Source organism: Onychostoma macrolepis, chromosome 10 (assembly GCF_012432095.1).
Source record: "Onychostoma macrolepis isolate SWU-2019 chromosome 10, ASM1243209v1, whole genome shotgun sequence".
Classification (NCBI taxonomy): Eukaryota; Metazoa; Chordata; class Actinopteri; order Cypriniformes; family Cyprinidae; genus Onychostoma; species Onychostoma macrolepis.
Window position 1 is genome coordinate 22,388,478 of NC_081164.1, and position 13,438 is coordinate 22,401,915.

The 13,438-nt window shown below is 38.2% G+C and overlaps 1 protein-coding gene across 1 annotated transcript; it reads left to right on the plus strand.

Moving 5' to 3' along the window:
* Window positions 1-1,313: 1,313 nt before the first annotated feature.
* On the plus strand, window positions 1,314-12,909 carry hic2 (hypermethylated in cancer 2). The gene is made up of 2 exons (XM_058788681.1): window positions 1,314-1,571; window positions 7,074-12,909. The coding sequence occupies exon 2, from the start codon at window positions 7,104-7,106 to the stop codon at window positions 8,787-8,789; it is 1,686 nt and encodes a 561-aa protein (XP_058644664.1). The 5' UTR covers window positions 1,314-1,571; window positions 7,074-7,103; the 3' UTR covers window positions 8,790-12,909.
* Window positions 12,910-13,438: the final 529 nt, after the last annotated feature.

Consider the following 13,438-nt stretch of genomic DNA (forward strand, 5'->3'; position numbering starts at 1 on the left):
ACTTATTGTAGTATATGTAATTTAAAAAATGAAACTTTTCCAAAACTGAAAGAAAAAATAGAAAGTAAAGGGAATTTTCTATCTTGGTTTTAAAAAAAATGCATGGCCTACATACATATTTACTTTTCTACACGTCTATACTTCCTTTTTCTATACTTTCATCATAATGTTTAACATAGTTCCACTTCTACTGCTGCAACAACATGTTAACGAATTGTCAACGGAAATTTCTTTACAAACCTGCTGTTCTTGTTGGTCTCTCAAAACACCAGGGGCTAGTAAAATATTGAGCATACAAAACAGCAAAACAGTCTGTCCTCAGTCAGAGATATAATATTAAGATAAAGTTTGACTTAAACATTACAAATTCTAAAAAAAATATTCAAGCAAAATCAAATGCTTGTAATCATGGTTAATTATTTTGTCAGTAAAATCTCTGTACAAGTGTCATTAAATAAGTGTTCTTGTAATTTAATTTCTAAACAAATATTATTTATTGTAGCCAAGATGCATCTAATAAATATATCAAGATGTAGGCCTACATATAGCCTCACAATGAAGTAATAACTTTATTACATGTTTTCCTAACAATAATGTGCCAAGACATAAAAGACCCCTACGCATAGCTGACATATTATAGACTTTTTTAACATTAATATTTTAGGCTACAATTAATATAAATGTATATGGCTAAATAGCTAAGTGCTTAAAAAGACTTAGAAAATGTTATTGATCTAACTGTACTGACACTATCAGATGAGAATACAAACACTTGAACTTGTTTGAGCTGAATAATGACACTATTGTCTTCCGCACAGCTGTAATTGGTTACACTTTGCATCATTAACAGTTATTTTCCTGTTTATTATGGTGAAGCTGCTTTGAAAACATCTGTAGGCTATTGTATAAAGCGCTATAAATAAATGCGGCTTGACTAAATGCACTGTAAAAATGAAAATTTTTAATAAAATAAAATAATTTTTTTTGTGAGTTTTTCTACTTCGTTTAATTCAGTGTGTTACTTGTTTTTAGTGAAATTAACAGGCAATTTCTGAGTGAAAACTGTCTATGCCAATTTATTTTTCAGTGTACACATTTTCCCCTCAAAGTCAAGGTACACTTATCCAAGTACAAATATTCCATGCATGTGTATTTTAATATAAAAGCATGTATAATTAGCCTACTATACTAGAATTAGAAATGATAGCAACCCCTGAGCATGATGAAGATGCACAGTGTCACACACACACACACACACACACACACACAGACAGACAGACAGACAGACAGTAGCATTTGGATTGCAAATGTGGCAGCAGCAGTGGCAGGTCATGGCACGTTACACCATCTCAGCAGCAGCCCAGGGCTGTTTAGGCAAATGAGAGTGTGTGGCTGGCAGAGGCAGGGCATTTACCCTCTCTCCCCCTCTCTTTACTGCCTCTTATTCAAATTTGGGTCAGGGGTGAGGATTTCTCACGTCACACACAAGCTTGCAGGCAAGATGGCGCTCGGAAAGCTGTGAGATGTGAAAACAGAATGACTGTTTGAAGAGCTTCTCTCGATGCATTAAGGTACAGATACTTTATTATTACATACGCGTTTGCTTTTGTGTTGTGAGGGGAAACGTGCGTGCGATGTAACGGGGGTTTGTGAGGGCTTACTCCTCTTGTTTTTTTTTTGTTAAAGAAACACTGATTCCTTCAACGTACTGCTCTTATCGCGTGCCCACTGGGCTTTTAATGCACACGCAGCGCGAGCGCAGCCTGGCAGGGGCAGATATGTGTGTTTTATCAAAAGCATTGTACCTGTTTCAGCGTGACTTATGCAGTAATCAAATGCAACGTTTAAAAAAAATGAAATACCTGTATACTGCATCTTTATACTTTACTAAAAATGATTAATCGCCACCTTGATGGCAAAACCCGATCAGTGGCCCTTTATGTGGCCAGCATTCCTGTTTCACCCCTCCCTCAGTGTGTGTTTTACCTTAACGTGTTTAATGCTCATATTGAATATTTGTGCATAGTTTTGCATCGTTAATGCATGTATTAAACTATCGCGTTTAACATTTATAGTGTTCGTATATAATGTTTTGCATTGTTAATCCATACATTAAGATGTCTCAATGAAGATTTTAGGTTATCCGTGTATGTTTCATTAAATACACAAAAGCAAACCGCTGTTTATGAGTGGAAAGCTGATTTATTTTTATATTTTAGTGGTATCTGTCGCGTCTTTCTTGCTGTGTCTGTGTGCTTGTACGTTCGGATCATCATGACTAGGTAGTGTTCTAAAGCAACGCTTGATAATTAGTTTGTTTCTTTTGCAGTAATGAGACATATGAGTCATACAAATATGAAGATGAGTAACTTTTCATCCAATGTTGTGGTTTTATGCTACAGTTTACAGTTGTGACAGCTTACCTTTGCCTCTGTCACTGTAGTTCGGCAAGCGTTGCTATGAAGCTTTTTGCTTGTTGTTTTTCGTTTCTTGTTATGTTTGTTAGTAGATCCCTCTTTATGAGGAAAAAATCTTAGGTGCTATGTTGTTTTGCATTAAGTGCATTTGAGGGTCTAAAGTGATGTTGTGGTCATCATGGCTCACATTGTCATTTAAATGATGCATAAATGTTATAATAAATGATTTTACTTCTGTATCTTGAGGAGAGCTTGAAGGACCCTTTTAATCTCATCCATTTTAATGGGCTGGGGGAGGGGGCTTGTTTTACAGTGGTTGGTAGGTTTAGATCAGTGCCACACCATTAAAGTAACTCCCTTTCTGGGTGACAGTTTGCTTGAATGAGACGTGGAATTAGTTTTAACCAAAGATATGGCCATTTTGTGTAAGGAAACCCTGTTAGGAGTCTTGTGCGTGCTGTCTTGATGATTGTTTTTAAGGTAAGCAAACCTGCAGAATGTGCAGATGCATGCTTTGCTTTCCTTTGGCGCTGATGTTGAGGTCCATGGTCCAGTGAGGCTTATCTTCGAACTGTAGAGTTTGCTTCCAAATGCTTCTCGACGAGCTCGGGCTGGCCTTGTCGTAATTGTTTTGTTGTCCTTTACAAAGGTCAGAGAAAATGAGAATAAAAGATGTGTTTAACAGATGTAGTGGCATTCATGTTAAGATCTAATCAATACTCTTATGAAAGGCAGCTCTGGGTTTCTGCTTTGAATAATGCAGATGATCAGATCTATTGAGTGAGTGGGGCGGGAACGCGCTTGAAGACAGTTTATTTAGAGTCATTATCATTGAGAAGATCGTTATGAATTGTGTTTGCATTTAGACTGAAATCTTATTTCACACCCAGCTGAGTATTTGTTTCGCTTTAAGAGGAGCACAATCTTTTCCTCTTATTCTTCGTGAAATTTACGTTGTTTTTGACCGCTTTATCTGTTCATCTAGTCATGCCACCTGTACTTGTCTAGTCTGGTTGGATAATAATGATGGCTTTACTTATTTTTGATTTAATTTTTTTTAATTACTCATGTTTTATAACAGGAAAATGGGTATAAACCTTGTTTGAAATGATTTATCTTGGGTCTATTTCTGTTCTTCACCAGAATATAGGTTAACCTGTATTTATTTGTTTACTTTAAGCCTTTTAGGCAGTTTAGATGTACATGTCTGAATGCATGCATTGTGTACATGTTGCTTTAAGGCATCACCCCATGTCTGAAATCTAGTCTAACATGCTTGGCATGTTTATTGACTAGAACCTTTTAACCTGGAACCTTTTAACCACTTCTTGGGCAAAACAGACATTACATGATTGTGTTGGGATGTTGACGAATACGATGTGATTTATCTGTGAGGGTTGTTCCAGGGTTGCCCAATCTGTTTGAGTGGTTGTTTTTGTGCCAGGTTCCCTAATTCTTGACTTCCATTAGAGAAATGTTACATTTTAAGCATGTTGTGTGATCTTTGGTTTCAGTGAATTATTATTATTATTTTTTTTTTTGATTACAAGTGTGACATGCAAGTGCATTTGAAGCAGGTTTGTGAGAATGAGGTCTTTTGATGTCTTTGGACAATTTTTAGGCGTTATGATTCTGTTTTCTCAGGTATTCTGCAACTTTTAGCCCAGCCTACATATGACATGCACGTGAACCCAGATGCATTTTTAGTTTATCTGCAAAATACAGCAGTGCATGCCTGGACAAATGCAAGAAATGTCCTGCTGTTTTCAAACGGTATGACAGCATTTGAAATCAATAGTGTAATCATAGTGCAAGTTGACTTTTTGTCAGAATTGATTTAATGCATGATTCTGGTCTAATTGTGCATGGTTCATTGCTTCATGTTATTGCAAATTGCGTATTGCGTACACTATTTTAAAAAACTAATTTTTTTTTTAACATTAATTTTCTGATGTGTCAGATTCTAGACTTTATGGTCGAATACAGAGGGAAGCTAGTCTGGTTTTAGATTTTATGCCTGCTTTTGGGCTGGAAATAAAATCCCACCCTTCATTTAGCACAAATGGGGCATAACATTGAATGAAAAGCACACAGGCAGTGGACGAAGGCCTTCAATTCTTCAGATAAGTGATATTGTGTTATCTCTTAGTTGAGGTCGTTCATCAGATTATTTGGATCAGGTTTGCTTGGCTTCCAAGTTGGCTCGGATCTCTTGAGGCTGGTGGTTACAGTAAGCACTTAGATCCTAATGTCTCTGGGCACAATCTATGGAAGTGTCACTTATCAAGTTAACCTACCTGATATTATTAAAACCCAATTTGCAGCGGTGTTTTTGGAGATTTTAGTGCACCTTAAATCTTCAATGAAAAATTCAGGCACTTTAAAAATTGAATGTGTTTATAGTTGTCTTTTGTTCCTAATTTGCTGCAGGTTAGATATTATATGTTGATGCATCTCATGAATAATGTTTTGTTTTGCCAATGCTCTCTTTCATATGAGCAAAATTGCTCTTTTATGGCATTAAGACAATAAAATCAGGGCCCCAGGGGTCTGTGCCACCGGATAAGCTTGTTTATGAGGTTAAGCGCAGTCCTTGCCAGACTTGTTTACCCGTGTTGTTACTGGCCACTTTTGCACTTTGACTTTTTTTTTCAGACGACAATCTCTCTGATTAGAGCAGTTGTTTCATCTCTGGGACGGGTCTGCTGTTTTTTTGTGGAGGGATTGGAATGTCGGCAAAGCAATTGAAAGACCAGCAGCATCTTATCAAGACTTGTGTGCAACTTCTAGATAAATGTGTTTCTTAAACATCTTTTGTTTTTTGAGCATTGGGTTTTTGGTGCTATCAAAGTTTGCCCAAACAGTCGTGGTTTATGGTTATCTATGCATTTCTTTGACTGTAGTCCTGTGCTTGAGGCCTGTAAATACCCTGAGAGATGGTATCATGCGATAGGGTTTAGTTTTAGGGCTGGGCATACTGGTTTTTATGAGACAAGTAAATGGAGACTGTCATTTTGAAGATTTCAGGGTTCAGACTTGTATAGATTGTGAACATGAATGTTATTAAAATAATCAGCCTTTTTTACTTTATAATGAAGGATGAAATGGCTAAATATTAAACTACTAGTTGTTTATTTTTTTGCATTAACTATTCTTTAATCCATGTTTTGTTTTGTTTTGTTTTTTGGTGGGACTTGAATATCTTGTGAAATACATTAAATATTTCTTTTTTCACACCTTCCTGAGTCATCATTAGTCTGCTTTTAAGCAGTCTTAAACTGAAAATTCTGCTGACTGATTGGTTTCCTGTCCCCATTATTGGTTTTGGCTCAGTTGTACATTGCCATCATGAATTAGCTATAAATAGTTAATCTGAGATGGACTGAATTGGAACAACTGGTAGGCTAAATATTCAGCACATTACATAAACAGATCTGTAGTCACCTTAATTCTGTTTTTTTTTTAGGCCTATTTTAAGCTTGGTAGTTATGGATTTTGTTGAGTCTAATATGTAAGAGTAAGCTTTTACAATAATCCAGTACAAAAAAATAATAGTTTTCAATTGGGTGTTCCACAGGGATGGGTACTCCACCCATGCTAATTTGTGTTGTTAATTGTTCATAAACGAGATGTGAATGTGAAAATGTCTGGGCATTGTCTAAAGGTAAATCCCTGTTTTTCCCATTGACACGCCAGTCTCGGCTGGTCTAAGTGGCAGAAACCTTGTTTGCCGCATTACAAAGATTCTGCTGCAAGCCGTGGCCTGTTCATCCTGTGGAAAGGGTGCTGGTTTACCTGTTTCCCACCACACCCTTGGTGATATCCCAGCTCAGGTTTCAAGCTGTCTGTCACACAAGCTAGTCGGTGACGTCCACTAGCCTTTTTCACCCAACCCCCATATGACAACAAAGGGACTGACCCTGGAGGCTGGCATTAATGACTGCTGGCAGGAACGTTAAGCCTTAGTGGACGCCCTCAGAAGAAAAGAAATTGTGTTACTGTCCAAAGCCTTTTATCCTTCTCTGCTTTTAGCTGAAAGTTGAGAATTTGTACACACTTGACGAATAAGATGCCAGCTTATGCATACTATGAGAAGGCCTTTTTCCACAAGCATTCTCTGGCAGAAGAAACAAAAGTTTCCATAGTCTTGATTTGTTTAAATTCAGCGCACAGAACTTCTTAAGTTTATTTAAGACTTGTTTATGTGGATTTGCTTGAGCATAAGAGTTTTGTGGTTTTCAGTTCATGCCTGTTAGCACTGAGCTATATGCTATGTGTTCCAAAACATTGACAGTTCACTCTTAGCAGCTTTGTACATTTAATGTTTACACTCATTCTTTGTTAGTAAAATGTGACTGTAGCATTGCACTGAGTTTTGTCCAGTTAGATGCACTATACAACAGGAATGACCCTCCCCCTGTGATTGGCCAGCAAGTAGCAATAGCTGTGTTGTAACTATTGCCCGTTTAAAAATAAGGATTGGGTGCTTCAATATGCCACACCCAACTGTGAATACAAAACCAGAAAATCAGCAAAGTGTAGGTAAAAAAGGTCACTTGGTGTGAACTTTCTTGTAAGTGTTTGATGTAGGACATAAAACTATATGGATTTTTTCCCATTACAATGCATAACAGTGTTTTTTTTTTTATCTTCTAGGTTTCATAGGTGAAGAAAAAGAAGTTGGAAATGGAATTGCCAAATCATGCCAAACAATTGCTGCTGCAGCTAAACCAACAAAGAGCCAAAGGTTATCTGTGTGATGTGATCATAGTAGTAGAAAATGCCCTTTTTCGGGCCCATAAGAACATCCTGGCTGCCAGCAGTATCTACTTCAAATCCCTTATCCTTCATGACAACTTGATTAACCTCGACACGGACATGGTCAACCCGTCGGTTTTCCGGCAGGTTCTGGACTTTATTTATACTGGCAAGCTTTTGTCATCTGATCAGTTCAGTGACCACAATTTCAATGCCCTTCTAACGGCAGCAAGCTACCTCCAACTTCATGACCTGGCAGCTCTCTGCAGGAAGAAGCTCAAGCGTAATGGAAGATCCCTTCTTAATAAACCAACCACACCTACCAATGGAAGAACGTCTAGGAACCAAAGGCTGTCCTCTACACCTGTAACTCCAAACCAAATGTCAGGGTTAAAAGACAGTGAGAAGACAAAGAGGCATGAGGAGCTACTCAAAGATGACTTGTCTGAGGACGAGATGTTTGTGAGAAACACCCACTGTGCAACCTCAGCAAATTCGCTCAGTCCCTCAACGAGTAAGAATGGAAGCAATGGCAGTTGTGGCATGCAGGAACTTGGCCTAGACCTTTCCAAGAAAAGCCCCTCAGGGAGCACAGCCACTGAAGAAGTAAGTCCCAGCAGCATCCCACAAGAATCACCTCAATCTGCCTCAGAATCCACAGCCAACAGTGCCTCATTTGATGAGAACACCAACACGCAGAACCTCACCGCTGGAGAGCCCATGGAGCTAGGTGGAGGAGAATGCGAAGAGAGCCAACCGCCTCCGGACATTGAACGGCATAAAACTTCCCGGCAGGTCGCCCGGCAGAGGCGGCAACCCAAGAGTGAAGGCAACAAGGGTGAAGATGCAGAACGAGGAACTTTACCCAACGGAGTTGCCAAAAGATTGAACGTGGCTGGGGAGAGGCTCCCTGGTGGAGGAAATGGCAATTCTGAAGTATCCTTCCAGTGTAAAGATGACGAGGAAGGTTTGGAGAATGGACAGGAGCAAAGTGAAGAGAGTGGACAGAGCGAGAGTGAAGGTGGGCGGAATAGCGCCAATTACGTCTACCGCCAGGAAGGCTTTGAGCCTGCCCTTGGTGACAACCTTTATGTTTGCATCCCCTGTGGTAAAGGCTTCCCGAGTTCCGAGGAACTGAATGCCCACGTGGAGACCCACACAGAGGAAGAGTTGTACATCAAAGAGGAGGATGATGATTCCTATCCAAAGGAAGATGAAGTAGAAGCGGAAGACTTGTCTTCACAAATAACCCATGTCCATGGCGCCGAGTCGCGTCGCTTCAGCTGCTCGGTCTGCAACAAAAGCTACAAAGATCCGGCCACTCTTCGACAACACGAGAAGACCCACTGGCTCACCCGTCCCTTCCCCTGCAACATCTGCGGCAAGATGTTCACCCAACGTGGCACCATGACCCGCCACATGCGCAGCCACCTGGGGCTGAAGCCATTTGCCTGCGAGGAGTGCGGCATGCGCTTTACCCGCCAGTACCGGCTCACAGAGCACATGCGGGTTCACTCAGGTGAGAAGCCGTACGAATGTCAGCTATGTGGGGGCAAATTTACCCAGCAGCGTAACCTCATTAGCCACCTACGAATGCATACCTCCCCGTCATAAGCCAAAGACACCTTGAACAGGAGACCCTCAGCAAAAAGAGTCAATGCACACCTCTTCCTTTTGAAGTACACTGCAAGGAGCCGATAACCCAAAGCAGGATTCTCTTCTGCTGTAAATTACAGGAGGAGCCTTTCAAACAACGAGCCCCAACAATGGAAAGAATAAACCAATCGGTATGAGTTTATGGGCATATGAATTATTTTTTTTATTTTTTATTTTATTTTTTTTAATTTTGCTGTGAATGTAAAACTGGGGTACTAATGCTGTTGTATGATTCCTTGGGATATTGTGACCACTCTCAAACACTGCAATCCATGCATTGCTTTCATGAGTCTGTGTGGTCTGTCTGATTGTTTAGGTTTTTTTTTGGGTATCCCAGAAATATTCCTTCTTTCCATTCTTGGTCCTTGATAAAGTATCACTCTCGAGAGTTCTGGTGGTATATTTTATGTGAAACTCTCAACAAGGTTTGGGCTTGTACTAACCAAGTTATTCTATACACAAAGGTTCTAATTCTTTGAAGTGTCTCCTAAGGGTCTCAAAGATAGTGTTGTCAGACATGCAAGATGGCTTGTCTGTCGTCATTTAAGTGGTGTTTCATAAAAGCTTTGTGCATCCAACCAAACATTTCCCAGTATACCTACTCTGCACATCACATCCATTGGCTTAATTCTAGGTGTAGCTGGAAAACAGGGTCTTTGTAAGTTTAGTACTGTGGTTTTAGCATGGATTTACCCTAATGTACCCTGCTCCTACATCTGGATGCAAGCCAATGGCAAAGTGGTGACGAGAGGCCATGGGCATCTTTTTTGTCGTTTACTCACATAGTATATAGGGGTTTACTCTCAAAGAAAAGCCAAACTTAAAGGTACTTGTTTTTAGATTTCTTTAGATAACTTATTGATATGCTTCTGTGAATGTTTTAACTGGAAGTTCTTTCCTTTTTATTTCTTTGGGATCAGAGAGGGTTGGGTTGGTTTGGGTGATGGGTTGGGCAGGGTTCATTTTAGTGATATTGAACTTCAGAAATTCTGTCGGTACTTTTATTTTTCACTTTTTTTGATTACGTATTTTCCCTTCATTGAACAAGGCGAGTCCGTATGGTCCCGTCTCATTGCTACCTCTTAATTAAGAACAATACATTAATTGGAACTAGGGGTGTGCGATATATATCGTCTGCAATTAATATCGTAATTGTTGTTTTAACGATGTGCAATTTGACATTATCGAGTATTTTGCAAAAACCAAACAGAACACCTACGGAGCTAGTGCACACATACATTACATGATGAAGTCTAGACTAGGGCGCGTGCGCATTTAGAGTGTGTTCTTTCACTGCATGATTCAGTCTAATAAAATGCATTAAGAATGATCACAAAATTCAAGATATGGGGGCAGAAAATGTGTGTGTATATATCATTTCATATGGTTAAAATCACATGAAGAGTGCCGTGTTTTTCTTCAAAAATAAGCATGATTACAAATGTGATGTTGATTTTATACAAAGAAACTTACGTTTTAGACACCATATTGCCTGTTTTTGCTCCATTTCGCCAACAAAAAAATAATTCCAAACAGCGACAGCACTGTTTTGCGTCTCTGAGCAACATGATGATGTTGTTTCTTTCCTGAATGAATCCACCGTTTAAATGATTCGGTTCAGTCGCAATGACTCACTTGCTGCCACCTACTGGCGGTTTTAATTTCACATTCAAAGTATCTTTTCATTTTAAAATAATTTCAAATATCAGTATTCAATGTTTTATGTTTAAAATATCAAAACATTATGCATTTAAATTAAGGTTAAAGCACTCCATGTCCCTGTGCGCTGCATTAAACAGTGTGTAAATGCATCTAAATGCCACTTCAGATGCAACTTCTGCGAAGATTAATTTTGTTGATGCTGGTCTCATTTGTTTGGTAACAGCCTAAATGTCTTATTATGCTAATTGACTGATTAAATGTAACAATTTGATTCAAAAGATTCACACTTTTAGGCAAAAATTTGCTTTATTAAAAGTAAAATTGCCCATAAAAGGTAAAAATCAATTTAAACTTATATGAAAAGATTTATTTCTATCAATGATGTGAATATCACACAGAATATAAGGAATATCAAAAACTGCAGCTGTCCACGGTAGTCCGATATCAGCACAATAACACACTCAAAATATCGTCTAATTATCGTTATTGAAAAAATCCCCAAAATATCGAGATATCATTTTAATTTTTTTATCAATATCGCACACCCCTAATTGGAACTATGGAGGTCTCTGAATATAGATGTATAAAGTTTGCTGAGGCTTTCAAAGTAGTTGTAACCTGCCCATCAACAAAGGTTTTAAGTTTTAAAAGCATTCATGTAGAGAATAGCTTCTTCGGGCGCATGTATTTAAGGTATTGAGAGTTTTATGTCAGAGAAATCCAAAGAGAAATTTAATATTGGGGAGAATGGCTTACCAACAAACGTTTCCTGTAGAATATCCCTACCAAAGTTTTTAGATTGCATTGCAGGAGGTAAGGATGTACTTTTGTCTTTTAGTTCTTGACGAAGAGCAATGTAGTGGGATGTTAGTTTGTACTTGACATTTTACTAAAAACCAATGAACTTCTTCTGGTGGTTGGTGGGCCGCTGGCTTTCCATTTTTTTGAAGTTTACAGTAGTTTTTTCAAGAGTGTCTTTTGGTTTCTTACTTTGTCTGCAGAGAGACTTTGAAGAACTTCAGAAGGACTAATTTATTTGAGTTCAGACCAAGAGAAAACCACATAGCAAGTGTCGTAGGTTCTTGTGTTACATGTTGACCACACTTGGAAAGCTTACTGAATGAGGAGGAATTGATGCACTGGATTGCTTATTAGCCATCTGCTCCAAATAAAACCTTTTTCTAAAACCATGCTAAGTTACATGGCATCAAGTAAAAACCATTATCATTTACTCATTCGAGGTATTATGTAAAGCATGCATGTTGAAAAGAATTTAAGGTTATTCAAAATGCTGGCAATTGTGTCGGGTGAATGTTACATGATCAGTGTTGGGTAGACGCTGATGGATGTATTTATAGTTCAGTGCTGAATTCTTTGCTGCCATCTTCATTTCATAACTCGGTTACGGATGAATTATTTCGCCAATCCCAGTGTATCACATTCCATGTGTAATTCTTAGCCTTCTTAATGTAAAAGTCTTAATGGCATTCCTTTTTTTTGGGATATGTATTTTTTTTTTTCTGGTTCTTTCTCCAAAGTCGTGTGTTTGGGCTTGCTAACGATGAACTTTGGGGTGCAGCTATAGTCGTGCTAACAGAGCAGTGTTTACGGACGCCTTTTTCCTGGAATTCTTTCGGCCTTTAATTTGCCTGCTCAAACTTTGTTTTTTCATAGATTTTTAAAGTCGTCTCCATTAGTTATTCAAGTCGGTATACTGAACTCATTCCATTTACACACAGTATTCATGTGATTTCAGCATAGCACCAAAACTAACCAAAATAGCCAGTTATAGTTAACTTTAAACCAATGCAAGTCACCAAAATGTCTTATTTTCTAAGTTGTGCACATCTTGGATGTTAGATTTTGTTTTGTTACAGTATAAGTGCGCTCTGGGGTTGATTCACACCTCAACTCAGGGAGACTTTTGAAATATTTTTTGTCGTCAAACGTACTGAACAGGATTCCAGGAAAAGGTTCCCATTGATATCTTGCTAATTTACAAGCACTTAATTTGAATACCATCAAAAGACGGTGTCTTGGGTGATACGAGGCTCTGTTATTGATTCCAGCGTTTTGAGACTATAGCTGAGAGAACTGGGAGAGCGGAAAAAAGGATGACAAAGTTTCAAACTGTGACAATAATGTTTCTACTTCAAAGCTTCAGGGATAGTTCTGCATATTTTGAAATGCGGAGCTTTCGACTACATTTGTAAGACTGTGTCAATTTCTGTATTTTATTGATGAAAAGCAAAACACTAGTTTCCTACGAAATAGATTTTACGAGTGTGTTCCCATTTCAAAACGCCTTCAAAAAAACAAAAAAACAAAAACAAAGCCAGATATGTACATGGAAGAGTTTTACTTTTAAGTTCTAGAGTGTTTTTGAAAAAAAAAAAACAAGAAAAAAAAAAAACAAGCATTCTAGTAAGCGCAAAATGTATAAACGAATAAGATGAAAGCTCATACCCAAATTTTCAGACTATTTTCTAAACCAAAGCACATTTTGAATGATTGATTGATTGATTGATTGACAGCTTGTCTGACATTTAAAGATACTTGTGTATAATATCTCATTGTTTACATAAACTCTTTACAGTCATAGACCTCAGGTGAGGGGAGGCCAGTTTGAACCTGCTTCTGTGTAGGTCACCATCTTTAAACGAATCGTAACCGTGTGTCTTACCCTGTGAACGTAGCCGCATGCTTTTGATTTGGATGGGCTGCTACTTTTATTGATCTGCGATTGGCCCTTTAAGATGTGCCGAGACATCCCTTCTGAAAATCATGTTGTTGACATTTATTATTTTTATGAATCTGCTGCTTTTCTTTTTTTCTTAAAAAAAAAATTAAAAAATGTAAATACGCATGAATAAAAACTACATACACATTTACCTCAAAGTAACTTTTTAGAACATGCTGCATATATATAAATATATATAAATATA